Source organism: Archocentrus centrarchus, chromosome 20, assembly GCF_007364275.1.
Source record: "Archocentrus centrarchus isolate MPI-CPG fArcCen1 chromosome 20, fArcCen1, whole genome shotgun sequence".
Taxonomy (NCBI): domain Eukaryota; kingdom Metazoa; phylum Chordata; class Actinopteri; order Cichliformes; family Cichlidae; genus Archocentrus; species Archocentrus centrarchus.
Window position 1 is genome coordinate 8189229 of NC_044365.1, and position 23176 is coordinate 8212404.

Here is a 23176-nt window from a genome sequence, read left to right on the forward strand (position 1 = left end):
CAGCCAGAGCCGGAGAACCATTCCCCAAGACTGCTCAAAGAAAAGACAAGAACATTTGCCTAAAACAGTCCAGGCTGCATTGAAGAACAAAGGCTGTCATACCAAATATTGACTTTCAAGTTTATTAGAATTGTCCAAACTCTCTTTTTGCCACATATATTGTATATCGATGTATGTTTGCAGACGTTTTAATAAATCCCTGCAGATGTTTTTTACTAGCAAAATATAAAGAAACAAGGGGTGACTCAAGGCTTTTGCACAGTACTGTAGGCGTTTGGATATAAAGTCAGAGCCACAGTTTTTATATTCTTTTGATGAGTCTCTGGGAAAGTGCAATGTCCTCTGTGTGTGTGTGTGTGTGTGTGTGTGTGTGTGTGTGTGTGTGTGTGTGTGTGTGTGTGTGTGTGTGTGTAGGGCAGAGTAGGGGCTGGGGGGCTGGGAAAGGGGCGTGGAATAAAGCAACATCACAGGCTAATGCAGCTTCCTTTGCCATTTAATCTCCGTCTTTGGACCGTCTGACTGTTGCCGTCATCTGTCCTGTCACCCGGAGGGCTCCGTGTCACACCGCCTGGATCCGCTGTCTGTCCCCGCCAGCGGGATGAAACCGACATAGAGATAAAGGAGCATCTCCTCCACGTCTTTCTCTTCTCCACGAGAGGAGCTTTGCTCCCACTCTCCTACCGGCGGAGATATGAGGCATCCACTGGTCGATCTAGCCGTGACATTGTGGCTATTTGCAGAGGTGAGCGTTGTCCTCCAGTATTACTGTGATATTAATAGAGCTTTGACAGACAGGCGCGGTCGCTCGGTTGCCTTTATAAGGGCTTTTGCTGGTGTCTGATTGTTGTGCCAGCAGGCTGCCTGTGATGCAGCTCCGATGCGTGCCGCTTCATATCAGTGTGCTGTTCGGCTCAGACCCCGCAGAATCCAGCGTGCCCTCGCTCTCTGCGAAAGGACAAATGCGGTTATAACGGCGCTCTTTGTCAACTTCGGTATGAACGGCACAACCGGAAACACTCAAATATATGTGAAATCTCAACTTTAACAATGGCTGAGATGAGATGGGAACAAAATCAGTCAAAGGAGGTGAAGCTGGTGGGATTGTGTGCGGGCGGACGAGAGGAGTGCAGACCAAGATGGGTTTTTGACCCCAAGCCCACATCACGGTGGTACCTGTGATTATGCCATCCTTTGTCTCTGTGCTCAGACCCCCGGAACTCCTCAGTAGGTTACTGGGCCTGTAGGACACACAGACAGCACACAGGAGGCAGCCGTCTGAATCCGTTTATACGCAGTGATATTCATATTTCTTTCTTTACTTTTTTACATGTCTCCACTTTCTTGTCATGCCGGTCTTTTCCTTTTAACAGTCTCTTAACATTTGATGCACTCTTCTCAAAACGTATGCACGTGTTTGGGATTTAAGGCTCGTTTAAGACGAATAAAGAGATGAAAATGAGCTCTAGTTTAAGTTTTCAGGGCTCTGAAGGTAGCACACTGTGGTCTTTATCCTCGCTCTGCTGATACTCGTGTCTGTTCATGTAATATTAACTCTCATCATTACTATTTTATTTCATTCAGCAGACTTAGTGAGCACATCCATTTTGAATCCAAGCAGGCTGCCTAGAGGGAATCAAGCTCCTCGACGCTGTGCTGTTACTGCAGCGTCCACTTTGAGGACTGCTGCTGACAGCCTCCATGTTTAGTTTCACTTAGAACAGCTGTGACTCAGAAATGCATGAGAACCTCCACAGCATGGACATGCCTCTACAGGGAACAATGTTAAGTGGGTTTTTTATGTTACAGGATGAAGGTTTAGTGATTCTGTGCATGTGCATCAGTCTTTTTTTTCCTGCCACCTTTTGACATGCAACACATAACACAGCATATTTTTTCTTTCTCAGGTGTATATGGAAATACATAAAATACAATAAGCAAAGGGAAGGGGACTGGAACTAAGGGAGTAAGACTGAAAATGGGCTGAAAAAAATTGCTACAGTTTAACTATTTTGTCAGTAATTCACTTTAGTTACATTTATGTTTTTTCATTTCACAACCACATTCATCCCACAGCGTTATATATTAAGGTAAAGACCGTGCAAAACTAGAGAGAACCTCATTCAGATGATCCTCTGAGAGCCAGCAGCTACTGACAGAGGGAAGGAAGAACTCCCTTTTAACAGGATGAGCCCTCTGGGAGAGCCAGGATCAGGGAGGGGCAGCTGCTGAAGGCAGAGAGTGTCGGGGGACCTTTTACAACCTGCAAAATGTCATTGCAAATAATGTCATTGCAACCTGTAACACAAGCACACGAACAAACAGTAGCATCAGAGGCCGGCAGAAACAAAACCAATGCAGAGCCTCCTGTGTCCTCCAGCCACACAGTATGGGCTGTGTATTAGGGTTGGGTGATTTGCTCCATTATGGTAGAGCTATCCACCCTCTATAACACACGAAGTGTGGCTCAAACACCCACACACAAAAAAGCACAGGAGTAAAAGAGAAGCACATATACAGGAAGTATATTTCTCACAAGGCTGATTGATTTAGCTGTAATTAGCCACCATAAGTGGATGGCTATCAGCTGAACAGGTATAATGGTTTGATGGCTCTTTACTTTTTTAACCTATAACCTACAGTTTCTTTGTAGTTCCAGTTCTTCACTGTCCCCTTCCTACACTCAGCTGAGTGTTTCACTGACAGAGATGCTCGGTGGAAAAAACAAAATCTACCCAACAGTCTGAAATATCCTCGTTCTGTTTTCTCACATCTGATGATGGATCAGTGGATCTGCGCCACACACACACAAAGCCTGCAGAAGACCAGCCGTGAACTTGTGTGCATGTCTCCATGCACGCACAGACAAAGTCTGTGGAGGTGCGACATATAGAGAAGCACATTCAATTTATTATGAATCTTATAATAATGATGTTAATTTAATGTGTCAGTGGGGAAACTGGATGAAATTTGCCTTGACTGGTGATGTGTCGTACCTGACATCATCGCCCATTGGTACAACCCTACTGTGTAAACTTTAGCCTTTTACTCTGCCATGCTTACTGTTGTGTGTTGAAGAGCTAACTGTGCTTTCATTGGTCAGCCTCAGTTTGAAAGTTGTCATACAGGGTATGAGGAGGTTAAAAAAAAAGCTTACGAGCTTTTCTTTTTGCCAGGATAAACTCAGTATCAGCTGATATTGATCCAGTGAGACTTACGAATGAGGGGTGAAGCTGCGTATTAGTGGACAGTGTGCTCTACCACCTGACCACAGCTGAAGAATGACAGGATGCCATTATTGTGTGTAATTAACTGCCTCCTGTAGTTTTAGTGTTTCTGTATGTTCCTCTGTTCTCTCTTCTCTGTCGCCAAGAACTTACTCGTAGGGGATCATCTAATTGTTGGGGGTCTCTCTCTCTACTGTTATAGGGTCTTACTATGTAAAGTGTCTTGAAATGTTGTGAACTGGTACTATACAAAAATAATTGAATTAAAAGGCTAAAGCCCGTTTTTGGTTCCAGTGCCTTGCTGTACTCATTCTCTTTGTGAAGTGTTGTAGTCACATGGCACGCTTCATCCAGTTTTGGATCTGCTTCTTCATAATAATTATTCCTTTGAGTTTTTTTTTGTTTTGTTTTTTTTAACGTGACAGTGCTTTTCACAGGTCTCGAGATGATCTATGTGCAGAACCACTTTGTCCCATATTGTGTTGACAGGACTAATGAGGGAACTGTCTCCTATGAAAGTAGTCCTCCTCATCTATACTGACTTTGGCTTAACTGTGAACAGTGAGGTGACGGCCAGTGACAGTGCTTTCTAGCCATGCACGATTATTTAGAGCTAAGGAGGTGATGGATGCATGCACACTATAAAGGATCGGGCTCATGAGGTTGTCATTGGTGAAGACCCCAACCCTAAACCTAACCCTTAGTACTCAGAACAGTTAGAATGATTTTTTTGTCCGCTGATTGCCAAGACCTTGGAGAGTAATTTTAAAATACAACAATATGACCCATTCTGATAGCATAGGATAGGGTCAATACCAATGATAGCTTTGACCAATGTAGCATTGTTGACTTGCAGGTATATAGTTATGTACAGATGATGAAAGGCTAGATAAACATCATCAGACCATGACTTCACATGGCCTGTGAAGCCTGTTGAAGAGGGAGGAGCTCAGAACTTAGGATGGGTCGTATTTAGGTTTGGCTAACATTCGTACCTTTTTTATAGAAATTTTTAATATTTATGCTATTTTCCACACATGTTGGATTTCTAAATCCAGAATGTGCAGGTGCATTAGTTGAATTAGTTGAACTGAGTTAGGGTTTTGATGGAGTGGTGCTCTGTTGGTCTTCTCATTGTTGGGTGTAATGAGAGGTGAGCAGGTGTGTTAAATTCCTGTGATAGGGCTTCTGCACAAAGACTGAGGTTTATAAAACACAACACGTGTGTGTGTGTAGAGAGTAAAGGAGCTCAGCAGGAAAAAGTGTTAGTTAGGTTACTGAGTTTAAAAAGGGGGAAGGAAACAGAAATCCCAAATGATGACAAGAAGCCAGGAAAGCAGAGTTTGTTAACTTTGAGAGGAGGGGAGCGCTCAGATTTCTGTTCCACAAAGAAGGTTCACAAACTCTGAATCAGGCTAAAAGATTCTGAATGTTACCTCATCTGACAGGCAGCTTTTCTTCATCAAACCCATCCCCTCGTGTTGCACCTGAACCAGCTGCCTGACGCTCTCTTTTAGTTCCTTTATTTCCCCTGCTGCTCTTCACTGGCTTCCTTTTAAATGCAGAATTGAATTTACAGCCCTTCTTCTGACATATAAAATCGTGAATGATGAGATCCTATCATACCATAAAGACATAAAGATCTGAATGACCTCTAATTTCCTGCTTCTAAATTCAGTTAAAACTGAAGTTCTTGTACTCGGCCCCACAAATCTTAGAAACATGGTGTCTAACCAGATACTTTGGATGGTATTACACTGGCCTACAGTAGCACTGTGAGGAATCTTGGAGTCATTTTTGACAAATCTGTAAAATAAATATTAAACAGCATTAACTATATTAAGCAATGAGTACTGTATAGTGGGTCAGTGCCCCTTGTTTGAAGCAGTGTTTTGCAACAGAACATTAATGTTGTCTTATTGGTTTTCTTTTTCATTCTTTCCCTTGTGTTAGATGAAGCAGATCAGGAGGAGCTGCTGTTTAGTGTTTGTTGGGCCTGAAAATATTAGTAAAGAGAATATTACCAATTACACTCACACACTTTCACACTGTGTAAATTCACTTGAACAGATATTAAAATGCCCTGAAAGTGGAAAGTAATTCATTCTCTCGTTTAAAATTATATTAGTGACTAATTAAGCTTGTGAACTGAGTTAAGCATTGTGGCCTGTGGGGCCTCACTCATGTGCCCTCTGTTGGCTGGTGGCTGCTGATACATGCTTATTAACCACATGGCAACAGCTAAACAAGATATATAGCTGGTGAAATCAAAAGTATAATTTATACTCAAATTGTGCTTTTATAAAGAACAAAAAAATAAATCAGTGGTTGGTGTGGGTTTAAAGTTTATGAGTGCTGTTTGATGCACAGAATGGACTGATGGAGTGAGCTATGAAGCCTGCAATAAATTAGATTTACCATAATCAGACCTCTGAACAGTGACAGGAAGGTAGGGACAGCCTGAGGGGTATGATGCACAGGATGTGGTCTGGGGCAGACTCACACCCCAGCCTCTGCAGCTTTTCAGCCAGTACCAGTACCCAACTGATTTTATGTGCTGTTGCCACTGATGTACAGTGTATAGTGATAATATGTACAGTCATATTGTCATGTAAACCTTGAAAAATTGAAAATATTTGAGGAATTAGAAACATTTAGGTTCTGACGTGTAAAACGAAGAAGGCTGTACAGTGAAGGCCATCTGGAAGACTACATTGGATCAACCAACAGGAAATTGGGGTGTTGGTTATTTGAAGTTGTGAAATCCTCCATCTGTAAATTAACCCCACTGTGAGCAAAGAGAAGCCATTCTTCCCAGAAATGCTTCTGGTTTGTATATTTGTGGAGAACGAGTAATTACTTCCACGTAGACCCTCTGATGGAGGTACCTGCTGATTCTTCAGATCTCTGTTATGGTTCATATGTTGACTTGTTTTGGCTGAGTTTTGCTTCATACCTCAGTTTTATTGATGGGATGACACAGGCATAGTCTTTAACAAAAATAAACCTCATTATCTTTATATATATATATATATATATATATATATATATATATATATAACTCAGCCAAACAGGATTAGAAACTAATTGTGATCTTTAATGTTATCTGATGTGATTGTCTCCATTTAGCTAACTTTCATAGTTCAGATTTGAATGGGCTTCATGGTCTTTGTTTACATGTAATAATAAAGATCTTCAAACATGAAATGGTAAAAGTGAAATTTTAGCCACCTGCTAAGTGAAGTTAGATAGGGATCGGGGGATGAGCAGCACTGCATGTGTGGATCATTTCCCAGTCAGTCTGTGGTTGTGGGGATTTAAAGATGCTTCGTGGAGATGCTGACTGCAGGCACTGTGACGAATTATCTGTTTTATGGTCATCAGGATTTAAGGGATGTCCCCAAAGCAAGAGAGCGGGAGTGAAGTGAACACCGGTGGAATGCTAATGCAGTTCACTCTTTTGGAATGATGATACATGAAGTGGGTGCTACCAAGTTATACAAATACTGTATCAGCTTTGAGGTGACAAAGTTAAAAAGACCAACAGTGGGATCAATATTGTTCATGGACTCAAGATGTAACAGAAGAGAATTTGCAACCAGAGCCTAGAATTATAATTCTAATCACTGCCAGTTGTTCACAATGTACTGACAAAAGCAGTAAAACTGTTAGTAAGTAATTAGTTAATGTCGATAATGAAGGATTTTAAAGATTTTTCACGAGGAAGGAAAGATAACGGATTGTTGAACTTCTACTGACTCTCACATTATGTCAACTTCATTATCCTCAAGCAGCCTGAAACCAACCATGATTTTAATGCTTTTGATTAAAATCATGGCCCCAGGATTGTTTAGTGTGAATTTTTCACATTTAACAATCAAAAATTAATTAGAAAACTGTTCCTAAAATATATTCACTGGACACTTTATTAGGCACACCTTAGTATTTATTAGTTGGCTCCAGAGGTGGGAAGTAACGAAGTACAAATACTTCGTTACTGTACTTAAGTAGATTTTTTAGGTATCTGTACTTTACTTAAGTATTTATTTTTCTGACTACTTTTTACTTTTACTCCCTACATTTTTACACAAGTATCTGTACTTTCTACTTCTTACATTTTCAAACAGACTCGTTACTTTTTAACGTCAGAGAGAAGTTTGCATTTCCGGTCAGTGCGCCTTCAAACATAAAACGATCTGAGCCTAAATGGAGGAATAATAACATATAAGAGACAATCGTACTGTGTATCCTCCATCACCGGGGCTTATCTCGTACAAAGGGATTAAATACGCAAACCCATATAATTAATGTATCATTTATAGCGCTATAATCGGGCCGGACCGAGTCCGTAAGTTGCGCTGCGGCACATAAACAGCTTAGCTAGCGCTACTGAAGAGGAGCGAGTAACGTGTGGCAGGTAAATGCAACGTTTCTAAATGCTCAACAAATATCAGCAAACAAAGTGTGTGCAGTTTGTCACACAGTGTGTCTGCTAGCTAAAAGAAGAGCTGCTGTATTTCAGGGAGAGCAAAGAGAGAGAAGTTCACTCAGAGATGGAGAAAGAGGACAGGAGAGGAAGAAGAGAGGTTAGATTTAAAGGTAAGGACTGGAAAATAAACTGAAGTATGCTGACTTTGTGTAATTCAAAGATTCTATGAAAATGCTGCAATTTAGTGTTTAATAAATAGGATAGTTTGTTGTACTGTATTTACAGTAAAGCTCTGTGTTGGACTGGAGCACAGTGTTTGTGTTCATGGTCAGAGTTACAGGTTACATCAGTGCAGCAGAGATGAGTCTGAATCAAAGCTGCTGATGCTGAGATCACTGAATCCAACATTTCTACAGCCTGTATGCTCTCAGTGTAGGGGATGGAGATCAGCTCAGGTAGCTGTGAAATACTGGGTTACATCTTTGTGAGTTCACTTCATCCACACAGAGCAGTAAACCTCAGAGCAGCAGCAGCAGGTCAGCTGATCACAGCCTGCACACCAACATCATTTACTGCAGCTCACAATAGAAAGCTGTGATTCTTCTCCCCATGCAGAGCCACTACAGCTGATCTTAGGGTTCCTCCACCTTCTGAATCCCACTGTAACCCCTGAGTATCCTCATGTTGGTGTTTAGGTGGAGGCACAGTCACCCTCTACTATGGAGGACACAGAGAACAGAGCTGTGTTTAAATTCCCTTTCACAGTTTGTGTCCTACAGAACAGATTCAAGCTGAGTGCACTCATTAGGATTAAAATTTAGATTGGAATAACATTTGTATTCTCATGTACTATTATATTAATTATTATTATTATTATAATTATAATTATATAATTATAATTATTATTATTAATTAATTATTATTGTAATATTATTACAATAATATATAATGAGGTTCGGTTTGTTTTACACAAAAATAGCAGGTAGAAACGTACTCCAAAGAACTACTTTTACTTTCTTACTTTGAGTACATTTCAGAGCCTGTACTTTTTTACTTTTACTTAAGTAGAGAAGTTGAAAAAGTACTTCAACTTTTACTTAAGTATTTTTTAACATAAGTACTTGTACTTCTACTTAAGTACAGAATGTCAGTAATTTTGCCACCTCTGGTTGGCTCTTCTTATGCCTGTATAACAGCCTTCCTGGCAGAGATTCAACAATATGCTGAAAACATTCCTCAGAGATTTTGCTCTCTATTGACATGATGGCATCACTCAGTTGCAACAGATCTGTATCTATGACATGAATCTCCCATTCCACCACATCTCAAAGGTGCTGTACTGAACTGTGGAGGCCATTTGACTACAGTAAACTCATTGACAAGTTCAAACTTTTAGACATGGTGTGTTATCCTGCTAGAAACAGACCATCAGAAGATAGATACTCTGTGGACATGGTCAGCATCAGTACTCAGGGAGGCTGTGTGTTTAATGATGCTCAGGTGGTACTAAGGGTACAGTTACATCCCAACTATCCTGAGCTGTTGATGAACACCATTTTAATGGTGTCAATGCCAAATTCTGACCCTACTATTTGAATGACGCTACAGAAATTGAGACACATCAGGCCAGGTAACATATTCTTACTAGACTGTAGCAAATGTATATATGTCTGCATGTACCCTAATTCCTCCTTAATGGGTGGGCCAAGCTCAACAAAACTTCTCATTTGTGCAGCATCTAGACTCAGAGAGTCCTGTCCTAAATCCCATCACTGCTGGGAATCCCTTTGGCCATGATGAGTCATTGGAGTCTAATCACCAAATAGATTAATAATTTCTGTGTCACAATGAAATCATGTTCAGTTCTTCCTAATGATCTCTCATTGAAGATCTCATTGAAGCTTATACGTAAGTTCAGTAAGGAAGATCTCTGATCACTCATATGCCTGCTTTCCCAGGTGTTCGGCTGCTAGTCTAGTCTTTACATCACTTCCACTTTCCTACACTGTCAAACTCTATACTGACGTCATTAGTGCAGTCCACTCATCTTTCCTGCTTTCTTGGAGCCAATCAGCCTCCACTCTGCACGCTTTAAACCTCAGTGCTCTTTTGACGTTCTACCTTTCAGACATTTGTGTGATTGTGTCCACGTCTTGGCAGCATTATCTTTGATCCCGTCATGATCCCTATCCTGTGTAAGAAGGTCTTCTGTAGTAGTAGGAGTTGCAGATCCTTCATTGAATCGCATAAGGGCTACAACCTATGTCTTGGCAAATTATCGCTGCCAGCAATTTCAATCCAGCACCCAGTCTCAGTGCTGTGCAATTACAAGAGCTTGCTTCAGTCTCTGCAAGCCTATACAATCTGCCTGTGGGTTCTGGTGAGTGCAAACAGCATGCTCTGCATACAGAACTCATGTTCAGCCGGCAGTCCGCCCTGGGAGTGCTACTTTAGTCTCCACATTTTCACAGGCCTTTGCAAAATCATTCCCTCCATCCCTTGGCTGCCCTTAATTCCTCAGGCTACCAATATTTCTTCTACTCTGCGTACAAGAATTCAAGAATACTGCAAGATAAAGTCCAATTTAATAAGTCCCCTGCTGCCATCCCCAGAATATGATTTGAAGGAGAGGAAAAAAATCATCTAGCAGCGTTTCTCAAACCCTCCAATCCTTGCCTATCTGGGGTTAATGTGTTTTGGAGAATTTTGGTGGCCTTTGGCTTTTTCAGGACATCGTGTGCAGTTTACCCAGAGCAATTCCCATGGTTAGATGCTTAACTAGTACTGTTCAGTGATCAACTTAGATATGGTCGGAATTTTTTCTGCTAGTATCACAAACCCTTTCCACTAATTCTGGTCTCAACATAACTCGGTTCAGTTGAGTTCAGTCCTCGTTACTCGTTAGCTCGAATTCTCAGTCCATTTAGCCTACCCGATCATTTTGGCAACTCCCCTTCAACCCACTCGGGCTGATCAAGCTGGGCAGCAGGTATTCATGTTCATCTAGAGATAAATCTGAAATTTTAATGAAAACTGTTGCAATTACCTGTCCACAGCTTCTCCCATATATGAAGTTCTTAAAGCAAGAGGTTCAAAAGTTCGTACATTCAAAGTTCAAATTACATCTCAACTCTGTGCACAGAAGGTGATTTATTTAATTTAATACTTCCTTCAGCTAAAATCCTTGCATTAAACTGGCACAGGATAATAAGAACATTTTTCATGCTTTATCTGCAGGATGCAAAATATCGTATTAGGAAAATTTTGTAATAAAGTCCAAGAGAACAACATCTAAGTGAGATTGATGGTTCTGCATTGGAGCAAAGTAATGTCCCCAAATGTCGGACTTTTATAGAGATCATTTTCAAACTCTCATCTAGGCTACAACATTCTGCAGCTTTGAGGAAAAGCACATTCTGATCATTACAAACACTTTCACTCAGCTTCTAAAAGCTTTCTGGGCAGTGTAAAACCATTTGAACTATTCATCCCTCCCAATGTCCTCAAGCCAAATGCCATCTGATCTGCTTTTAAACCAAGAAAACACATCCTCTAGTTGCGTAATGGTCATTTTTGTCCTGTGGGAGCACAGAAGGACTCTTTCCTGCAATGTCAGCTTTTCCAGCGAGCTCTAATTAGAGAAAGACAATAAACAGAGTTGGATGGTGGCCATGGCTGGCTGGTGTAGAGAGGAAGAGAATTAGGTCCAAATACAAGTAAATAGAGGGAAATAAGTTAGGAGTTTGTTTGTTTTTTCCACCTATAACTCTACCTATAACTTAGATACACTATCAGATTTATAATGTACAAATATGTACTGTAGTTTTCTCCTTTTTCTTCCCATGTAGGCCCCAATAAAAATCCCAATCTATGTTCTACATGATAAATACTATCCATCCATCCATTCGCTTCCGCACATCCTGTTAAGGGTCGCGGGGGGGCTGGAGCCTATCCCAGCTGTCATAGGGCGAGAGGCAGGGTACACCCTGCAGGGCTAACACAGATGGGCAATCTAGAATCATCAACCTAACTGCATGTCTTTAGGACGAAGTACCCAGCATGAACTGACACAGACTCAGGAAGAACATGCAAACTCCATGCAGTCCCCTGCCAAATGGTGGATTTGAACACGGGACCTTTGTGCTGTGAGGTGGCAGTGCCAACCACTGCACCACCATGCTGCCTCAACAGCTGCAAACACAGGTCTTTTTTTAGTCTCTAAAGTTTAGTTTTAGAATATTAAAAAATATACTTTAGTTTCTTTGGGTATCCCAGATCCAAGACATACAATAAGAACTGGATCAACTACAGCACCTACAGGAGCTGCTTGGCCATGAAAACCCATGTCCCGAAGCTGCTGGTGAACAGTCTTTGTGCTGATGTTAATGCCAGAGGAGGTTTGAAACTCAGCAGAGCATTGGTAAGTTTTATGCACTGCCTCAGCACTCAGTGACCCTTCTCTTTAACTTCACGTGGTGTCCCACTTCGTGGCTGAGTTGCTGTGTCTCCTAAATACTTCCACTTTGTAAAAATACCACTTTGAGTTGGTAGTAGAATATGTAGTAAGGAAGAAATTTCACAAACTGACGTGCTGCAGTGATCACATCCTGTAACAGTACCATGCTTGAATGCAGTGAGCTTTTTAGAATGACCCATTCTTTCACAAATGCTTGTAAAGGCAGACTGCATGCCCAGATGCTTGATTTTATACACCTGTGGCTTTGGGACAGAAAACACCTGCATTCAAAGATTAATGCGTGTGACCCAATAATTTGTCCATAGTGTCAATTAGTCCCAGCACATAGATACAGTAGGCAGATGTTACCTGAAATTACTTAAACGTAATGAATGTAGACATCACTCCAGCAGAAAAAAGTAAATAAGTACATAAATAACCACTTACCAGCATACTTAATGGCTGGGATAAATAAAAAGGTTGCGTTATTCTCACATCTAATTACACAGTGTGAATGCACAGAGACCTGCTACTTTGCAGGATTTACAATTAGCCCTTCAGGGGTTTGTTGCCATACTTTGTTCTTGCTTTTGGACTCTTGCAGAAAGAAAAGTAGATTTCCCATGAGGCCTCTATTTGCCCACTGATGCTACCTGTATCCACATCATCATATTTAGAGTGAGTTTCTCAGTATCTTGCTACTGAATGTGAAGACTATTCATTTTGATGAGTAATAATTTGAGTTCTGATCTGTTTAATTATTCCCTTCTCAAATTTTACTTAAAACTGAACAAAACGATTAAGGATATATTAAAAATATTTTTTGTCAAATAGTATATATTTTTTAAGCAAACAAACTTAAATATTCAGGGTAAATTGTGATAAAAAAATTTTGTGGTGCTAACAGGGTATTTTAAAATGAAAAATCATGTTAAGACATAAGACATGATGTCCTAAAAAATGCTTGATTGTTCCTTTTGTATATATTTACAGTTACAGATACAGACTTTCTCCACCCCTTCCTTCACTTCAAAGAGAGAAAAAAATATATTCTTTACTGATAACTCCATGCTTGTGTTTTCTGATACCAGTCATCCAATAATAACAGTTGAACTTTAATGAATTAGAGAAAATCTGATAAACATGACAAATGGGGTTAGCTTTAGTGGCCTGGGATTTAGTAAAATTCCCAGGCTGAATTAGTATTGTAGCCCACCCTTCCTACTGTGCATTCTGTACATCCCTAATATGCACTGCAATGTTAATTTTGTCATTGTAAGCATGTTAGCATACTGATGTTATCTCAGAGTATTGCTGTTCATAAGCAGTGGCGGTCCTAGCCTGTTTGGCGCCCTGGGCGAGCATCCCCCCCCCCCCCCCCCCCCCCCCCCCCCCCACACACACACACACACACACACACACACACACACACACAATAGCGATCGCCGCACTACTACACTTGGGGGGGTAATGAGCGACTGCTGTGTGGTGTATGTAGCTTTCTGCCATGGTCTGACAGACAGGCTTTAAAAGAAGGTCCCCCCACCATCACAGGCACACTCAGAATTTCTTTTAAATTTCCATCCATCCATCCATTCGCTTCCGCTTATCCTGGTCAGGGTCGCGGGGGGGCTGGAGCCTATCCCAGCTGTCATAGGGCGAGAGGCAGGGTACACCCTGAACAGGTCGCCAGCCTGTCACAGGGCCTTCTTTTAAATTTTTATTTGAAAAAACATGGAAGAAACTGAAATATTACACAGCTTCTGCTTACCTTTATCTTTGCTTGTTTCTCCTCTTCTTCTTTTCTCTTTTTCCTAAACTGTGCACCTGATGGCTTTGACCTTTTCCTTTCCATCTGCCACAATTCGCCACCACCACCGCCCATCCCCAGGGTTGTCAGATCTGACTGACAGTTGCCAGCCCAACACAACAAAACCTCCACTGAAACTCATGTTAATAGCACCAGGTGTGATATATATTTAAATATACAAGCTTTGGGTAACTTGTTAAAATTTTGGCTGCTTTTCACCATATTTGGTAGGTTTTTAGGAAGTTTTTATTGTAAAATTATATATCTATATAATTTTATAATTATATAGAAATATCTATATAATATTCCACCCCAATGTGTTCACAAGCTGCCCAATCTGGCAACACTGCGCCATCCACCAACATTTGTCCAAACTGTCTAGATTCGTATTTGTGTTATTTTTTTTATCAGGATTCGGGTTCACACAAATACTGTGATTTAATGACCATATTTACAGTATTATAAATGAAATTGGCTTTGTGTTCTATCAGTTGTGTGCATCTAATTTTATTAGACGCACAGATTCATTCTGTGGAACATGGGAGGGAAAAAAAAAAAAAAAGAGTCAGTTTTGCATATCTCGCAAAAGTTTTGCGAGATCCTGAGTTACTTTTGCGAGATCTCGCAAAACTTTTCAATATTAGGACATACACTTCGCGTTAATCTTGATATGGCAGTGTCCGTGAGGATGAAAGGTTTGGCGAGAGACTGCCAGCAAAAGTCGCCTTTATTTATAATTCAGCGGTTACTGTTGGCTGTAACCAGGCCCAAACTGTACAGGCATGAATGAATGAACCCGGCTGACAGTCTCACTCTCACGCCATCACTGCTTCACTCGACTCGCACCCCAGGCTGAGAGGAGAAGGGGGCGGGGCAGCGCTGTGTGTGTGACGATCGAGTGAAGCAGTGACAGCGAGACAGAGAGAGAATCCCCCGCCTGCCCTTTTTCTTCTGTTACAACCTGTCTGACCATTGCAGAAAGCTACATGCAATACACAGCAAGCAGAGGGCGCCCATTATCCCACAAGTGGAGCAGTGCGGTAGGCGTTGCTGCGGCGATCGCAATGCTTTGGGGGGAGGGGGGCGGTCATGCCGCCCTAGATGAAATGCCGCCCTGGGCGGCTGCCCATGTCGCCCATATCAGAAACCGCCACTGTTCCTAAGTACAGTCTTACTGTTGTTTTTTACAAAAAGTCAGCACTCATATATCCATGGATAGGTTTCTTCAAATGCGCAAACAAAAAAAAATTGTTGTGAATATTTTATGTGGATCCTTGTGAGTATTTCCCACTGGTGACCTCAGCAATGGCCGGACAGAGTGGATATAGTTTATCTCAGTGAGAGGGCACATCATTTTGCTCTGATGCTGTTCTTCTCTGTTAACATCTCTCCTGCCGTCACTCTCACAGTGTGTGTGTTTCTGGGCATTTTTTGTCAGCCAAAGTGTCACAGGGTGGTCCCAGGCTCAGCCAGCATCCTGACAAATAACCTATTGTGTTGCTGTGTTGTGAGCCACTAAAACAGCTCGACCTGCCATGCACCATGCAGCTCTGTGGTTGGATGTTTCATGTTTCTGCTCTCAGTAAGTGTATTACTGAATCGATCGTAACATGTAGTATCGGAGGAAGAGGATCCTGATACAAGACCCATAGAAAGATGCATCTTGTTTTCCCTAGTTACTTTTTACAGTGAGCTGGGAGTTTGCAGTGCTTCAGGTTTTTAGGCACATTTCTACACAGAGATCGAAGCACAACGAAAGTGTGTCTGCATCTCTTTCCTCCAGTCTGCGCACATGTGGACTTCAACTATTTTTGAGAAGGCACTCTTCCTGGAGTCTATTTGGGTGCTCTTTGGAAGGGAAACACAAAATAACCCCTCCAAGGCACTCTCTTTTCAAATAAAATTTAAAATTTTTTTATTTTCATGGTTTTATTTAACCTAAAAAACTGCCCGGCTGGGGCCTTTCTCTGTGGAGTTTGCGTTTGCGTGAGTGGATTTCTGCCGGGTACCCACTGTCCTCTTTACTCTCACTGTCCAGAGACATGCATATTAGGTTAACTGGTGATTCTAAACTGGTGCAGTGAATAACATGTGCTGCTCCTGTTATCTAAAGCACTTTGTAAGTAAGACTAGAAGAGCAGTATATAAATGTCAGTCTAAACAAAGGCTGGGCTGTCAAACACAAATCAATCAGACTCAGATCACGTTCATTCAGCATACTTTCCTCCTGTCTTAGTTTTATTTTTACCTCCGCTTATCGTTATTCATAATTCTGTCCCGGTGTGCAATGTGCAGAATGATAAAGATGAAACTGCATATGCTACTATAAAGCAGGCTGTATTTTCACAGAATGAGATTTCAGATACAGTGAAGTGCGCTCTCCATGTGAGCAGCATCTGTACTCAGTGCTCATTGAAAATCAAAGCAAGTAGTGAAACATGATAGGGTTTATACTCAAAGGGCACGGGGGAATCCTCAGTGAATGTGCTGCTCTGCATGTCCCTGTAGACTGGTATCAAATTAGAAAAATGTTCTCTGATATGATGGAATTATGTCTAGGAGGCCATTAGCCTGCTGCTTTCGTGGGGTTGAGAGTCTTTAGAAAGGGATCATTGTTTTTTCTGATGTAGGCCAGGCTTCACGGGAAACAGTTAAAACTAGAAGACTTTGGAAGACATTTTTGTATTTGTAAAGTAAAAAGTACACTCGTTTTACATTCTAAGGTTTTACATATCAGGGCATAATAAAAAAATGTCCTTACATGATCTTAAAATTTAGGGCAATACATCATCATATGGACTACAAACCATAACAAATTACAATGTGTCACTATTTATTTAAACAAAAACAAAAAAAAGCCAAAATGCAGAAACAGTCTGTGAAAAACTGGGTGCACACATACGGCTTCAATAGGAATTAAGAAGGTAAATGGTAGCAAGTTGCTGCCAATCAGATGCACTTGATTAACTGATCATCAGCAAATGTGACCCCTTCTATTAAAACAGAAGCTTTGGAAGTTTGCTGCTCTGGGGCAATCAGACAAGGCGTCCAGTCAACATTAATCTATAGAAGCAATGGTACTCCTCCTTAATCTTGGGATGCTAATAAGATCATTTCCAAACAATGTGAAGTCCATCATTCTACAGTGAGAAAGATTATTTACAAGTGGAAAACATTCACAGCTGTCAGTTTTACCAGGAGTGGATGTCCCAGCAAATTCACCCCAAGGTCAGCTCTTGCAACACTCAGAGAAACTGCAGAAAACCCAGTAGCTGCATGTCACACTGTACAGGCCTCAGTTAGCATGTCAAATGTATGGCTTGTTTGGAAGGGTTGGCAGGAGAAAGCCTCTTCGCTCTAAAAAGAACAAGGCAGCACAGCTTAGGGTTGCAAAATTGCATCTAAACAAAATACAAGACTTCTGGACACATGAGACCAAAGGGGGGATGTTTGGTTGTAATGCACAGTGTCACATTTGGAGAAAGCCAAACACTGCATATCAGCACACACACCTCATCAACTATCAAACACAATGGTGTAGGGGTGATAATTTGGGCTTGTTTTGCAGCTACAGTGCCTGGACACTATGAACTCCTCCATACATCAAAGTATTCTGGAGTTAAATTTGAGGCCATCTGTGTGACATCTTAACCTTGGCTGGAATTGGGTGATGCAACAAGACAATGACCCCATGCACACCAGCAAATCTACAATAGAATGGCTGAAACAACGACAGTTGGAGAGACTGACAAACATACAGAAAACTACTTCAAGTTGCTGCTAAATGTGGTTCTACGTGCTACTGAGTCATAGGATGTACTTAGTTTTTCACAGTACTGCACAGAGTACTGTGAAGACTTTCTTAAGTCACATGACTGCATTGTTAAACTTGATTTTAATTGATGGACTTCCTGAGTTTGAGTTTGTTTGAGGTGCTCTTTCTCCAGAAAGAGGTAGGTAATAAAATTAGGAAATCATGGATGGACATGAAAATAAATAGACATTAACTGCTGTTAAAAAAAAAATAGATCATCTCGGTCTCTGGGGGATTTTTAAGGAAGAAAGACTTGGGACCTGTGTTATCTTCTGGCTCGTTGTCAGAGGAGGGTGCCGACTCTGGTGGACATGGGTTTTCCACCTTGTATGACCCTTAAAACGACATGCTGCTGCTGGTGAAGTTGGCTTACAAAAATCTGATCTGTTACCATGGCATTTCTTTCATCTTTAGCTTTAAAAAGCAATTTTTTTTTTTGTCATTTACTAAACGTAAGAATGAAGGATCAGGCCTAAAGGATATTTAACTTCCTGGTTATATCAGAAGGGAATGACGGACTTTGCAGTGCACATGCTGTCACTGGAATGATTTCAGCTGGGAGAAGATAATTGGGCTTGATAACCCCTCCAAGGCGAGAGCTGCTGCTATTGGTGCTTGCTAATTTATTCATTTTATGAGCTGAAAAGATTTGTGAGTTTTTAATCATCATCTCTTTCTCTTTTACAGTGTGTAGAAGCGAAAAAGTACTGCTGGTATTTCGAAGGTGGATACCCCATCTACTTCATGTAAGTTCGTCTTTTAACTTTAAACCAATGAACTCAAATCTCTGGACACCAAAACTTGAATGTCCACCACTGTAGCCACTAAAGAGAGGTCTGCATTTACATTTTCAAAAAGAAAAAAAATCCATAAATACTTTTTATAACAAACATTATTTTTGGTAACAGTCACTCATGTTAACAATTTGTCAAAAGTATTTCTGTGAACCACAAGAAGATGATGAGAGGCTGCAGTAACTGAGGACAACAGTGAGATATACAACAATCAGGCATATCATGACCGCTGACTGGTGGAGTTTGATAACACTGATTATCTCTTCATCGTGGCACATGTTAGTGGGTGGGATATATTATGGAGCATGTGAACATTTTGTGGGCAAGCCAAAGGATTTAAGCGAGTTTGACCAGGACCAAAGGGCTGAAGGTAGCCTGGCCTGAGGAATTACACTTTCCTTTTAAATCACGTGGATGGCCAGGTGTGTGTGTTGCTCATGTGGGGAACACAGACACACACCTGGCCATCCACATGATATAAAAGAAAGGCAAGCTGGTGGAGGCACTGTAATGTTTTGTTCTGCTGGAAAACCTTGAGGTCCTGCCATCCATGTGGATGTTACTTTGGCACATATTGTTGCAGACCATGTAGACCATTAATGGAAACAGTGGCCTCTCTCAGCTAGTTAATGCATCCTGCCACAAAGTAAAAATGAATGAGGAATGGTTTGAGGAGCACAAATTCTCCAGATCTCAATCCAATCGAGCATCTGTGCCATGTGCTGGACAAAAAAGTCACATCCACGGAGGCTCCACCTCGCAATTTACAGGATTTGAAGGATTTGTTGCTAACATCGTGGCGCCAGAGACCCACAGCACTCCTTCATGGAAGCCTATAAAGGGACAGTTTCAAAATGTTTCTAGTAGGCTTGTACCATATCATATCATCCATGATAATACTGGTATCAATTTTAAAAGTGTCACATCATGATATTGTTGCTTTAGCAAAGCCACACATTTACGTTCTTTAGTGCACATAATGAGATAAGCTCATTCAACAAGCTTGAGGCAAAAACAAACTGTCAGGGACAACCAGACTACAAATGAGGAGATACCAGCAAGTGGTGATCTGCAACCTAAATGGAAACACTGCTAGTTGCACTCTCTAGTTGCATTCTATATTACAGGAAGAGCAAATGGTGGATGGGAATTATTGATGTGGTTACTGCTGGAAAAGTAGGGCGTTAAGCAACTAATTAAAAACGTCGGCCCAAGATAGAAAATATTTTTTAGTTATATTATGTGACTGCTCAAGAGTTACAAAGTTAAGTTACTTATTGTTAAACTAAACCAAGGGTGCCCAAACTTGGCCCGCAGGCCGCTTCCAGCCCCTCCCCCTACTTCCGGTCCGGGAATTGATGTCAACAATAACATACAATTTTTTCCTTTAAGTTACTTTTTTGACATTTGGCCTTCCCCTCCAATTAAGAGGGTTAAGCAAAATTCCTAAATGATGTTTAGGAAAAAAATAAACAATAGTCCTGAAAATATTAAAATTTTATGATGTCCTAACTGCAATGTGGTGCCACTGTCTTAGCTAAGTATAGAGTTATTGCTGCTATTATCCAAAACTTTAAATCCTTGTTGCAACTGCAGTGTCAGACGAACCTTTTTGTGATATAAAATGTTCAAGTATAAATAATAGGCCACCTACACACAGAGTGTGACGCAAACTTGCATCTACTGTAAGATGATGCAAAGATTCTACTCGCTGCACATCTCGGGACAATGATTAGATGCTCTAGTCTAGTGCTGAAGTACCAGAGGGGCTGGGAATGGGAAGTCCCAGCATGGGATGTCATGCTGCTTATCCATAGTCATCTATCACAGATACTGTTTTGCTGCTCTTCACAGACTAATCAATCACAGTTGGCCTCTGTCCTGAATATTTCCTCCCAGGCTGCTGGCTTTGCCAGTTAAAAGGAAACTTCTTTAAATTTTGTTTACAAAGCAGAAACCATGATTAATGGAAACATTAGAATACACCCGGGTGTGTGAGGAAATGTCAGGGTGCTATAGTGAGGCTCTTTGTACAATAAAACTGCATATACTACTGTGTATGTAGACAGTAATTTACTGCATCTGGAAAGGGCAGTTCCTCAGTTCTGTACTACTTTCCCTGTTGACTATAATTTAACGCTGCTCCTCTCGTGTGTTTAGAGTGATGAAGTGAATGGGTGAAGCATCCTGTCCACTTATTGGAGGGCTGATGGTTCATTCCATAACTCCTCTTGTCCACGAGCCAAAGTGCACTTTCAGTAGATACTGAACTTCAAGTTGCTCTTGATAACAGATGAGCAGTGTGTGTGTGTGTGTGTGTGTGTGTGTGTGTGTGTGTGTGTGTGTGTGTGTGTGTGTGTGTGTGTGTGTGTGTGTAAGGTAGAAACAGTGATAAGCAGTCCTGCAGTTTAAAACCTAGGCCCCGTTTACACCGAACAGAGTTAAAATGGGGGGCACGCGCACTATGGTTGCAACCACAGTGCGCGTGCCCCCCGTCAACCATAGTGCGCGTGTGCGAGTGCCCCCGTTGTGGTGTAAACGGGGCCCTAATATAGCTGGTGAGAAAGCTTTTTCTCTGCAGTTGTATGGAGGTTTTCTGATTTCCTGATTCTCGGAGACAACCAACTAAGATAAAGTATATAAAACACACAAGTTCAACACAAAACATTTCTACCATTATCACAAAATGGCAGAAATTGCATCATCAGCTCCATCTTCATTGTACTTTTATCTTTGAAAGCAACTTCTTAGCTCCCAAGTCTGGATGGATAATTGAGGTCAAAACGGTGAAATCTATCTGCAGCATGAAACTTCTCTTTAGCTACTGAAGATATGGACTGAAACACTGATAGAAATCAGTGTATTTTACTGCTGGGACCCAGTGTCACGCTGAAAACAGTGGCCTAACTCACCTATTTAGAAGGAGCAATGTGGTGTCTTGAAAGGATGTACAGTTGGGGGGGGCTGGAGCCTATCCCAGCTGACACAGGGCAAGAGGCAGGGTACACCTGTACAGGACACCAGCCCAACACATAAAGACAGACAACCATCCACGCCTATGGGCTATTTAGAGTGACCATGTTGTATAAAGCACTTTGAGTGCTCAAAGTAGAGTAGAAAGCACTATGTAAGAACCAGTTCATTTATATAAGAACAAGTCCATATATGTTGAATGTAACTGCAAATAAAATGGATCCTTCAGCAAGTTTTTAAAATCTGAAAATATTCTTCACTTTGTTAAAAAAATGCTTTTGACATCCAGTGTTTCAGTCAGGACTTCCATAGTAAAAAGAAAAGAATATTTCTGTCTGCAGTAATTTAGATTTGGTGGTGTAGCTGTGGTCGGGCTGATCTGGGATCTACCAAGCACATAAATGTAGAGCTCTATTTCCCATCCTTCCATGTCCATATATGGAAAGCCACAGTGTGGGAGAGCTGGAGGAAGACCCTGGGACCGATGACAACAGATATGATGTTGATTAGGTCAGATAAAGCAAGAAAAAAAGTGGGTTGGAAAGCAGATTGAAGATGCAGATGCTCAGCAAATGTGGGCAGGCAAAACTACAGCAGCTTAAATAGAGAGCCCAACTAGATTTGATGTGCCAAGACTGTGATTGAACTTGACTTTATGGCCTGCCTGAAATAATGCTGTGCTCGAGTGATTTGCTGTCTCTGAGCTGAGTGAGAGTTAAGTTGTTGTAACACTTTGAAAAAGAAACAATGAGGTTTTCCTCTTAAAGCCATAACAATAACACAGTTACATTCTCACTGTTGGTCAGTACTAATAGATAAAAATATAGTCCTGGCCTTGTTCCAGGCAAACTCCTGGAAGCTTTGTTTGTGCTCCTTTAAGAATCCAAACAGTAAAACAGTACAGAAAAAAAGTGGCTAACTACTTAATGCTGCTGCTGACTCCTCTCCTCTGACTTTTTGCTGCAGATGTCGCTCCTATGAGGACTGCTGTGGGACTCGCTGCTGTGTCAGAGCCCTGTCCATCCAAAGCCTATGGTACTTTTGGTGAGTTACTGTTCTGAACAACTTACATGAATGACACCCCCCCCCCCCCCACACACACACACACACCTGATCTTACATTTACACACGTAAGCACCACTTATAGAATAGAATAGCCTTTATTGTCATTATACAGGATGTATAATGAGATTGGAGTGTGCGATTGGAGTTATGTGTGTAAATGCACCACTTAGGTGCTGCTCTCATGCCCAGTGTAACCATTTGAATTGATCAGCGTGGAAGTGTAATGTTCCAGCAATGCAAAGACGTGTTCAGTGTAGCTATGATGGGACAAGATGAACGGCGTTTGAAATCATGGGCTGTATATAAAAGATAAACATGGCTTCCAAGTCTGAAAAGTGAAGCCAACCTCTTAACATCTGCCAGACTGCTGGTGAGCTGTTTAGTAGTTTCCATCTACTAACTCAACCCCTAAGTGATTGGTGGATGCTAAGAGACTTAGCTTGCATGTATGGGAAAACAGCCTTTAGTTCCCATGATCCATTCCTCTGTTTTACTGATAAGTTTGTGGGTTTCTATGACTAGTTTAAAGTCTTACTGAATACAGCATGATCATTTTGTTCATTACAGTCCCCTTTGGCATCCATGGCTCAAGGGGACCTAACATATAAGAT

At 41.3% G+C, this 23176-nt stretch overlaps 1 protein-coding gene across 1 annotated transcript in view; it reads left to right on the forward strand.

Annotated features, from left to right (window-relative positions):
* The first annotated feature begins 504 nt into the window (after positions 1 to 504).
* The window catches only part of vopp1b (VOPP1 WW domain binding protein b), a 31107-nt gene continuing 8435 nt past the window's right edge, over positions 505 to 23176 (forward strand). Inside the window, exons 1-3 of the mRNA XM_030757195.1 lie at positions 505 to 742; positions 18421 to 18479; positions 22467 to 22544. Coding sequence (XP_030613055.1) covers positions 692 to 742; positions 18421 to 18479; positions 22467 to 22544 — 188 coding nt within the window. The 5' untranslated portion in view covers positions 505 to 691. The remainder of the gene's footprint in view (positions 743 to 18420; positions 18480 to 22466; positions 22545 to 23176) is intronic.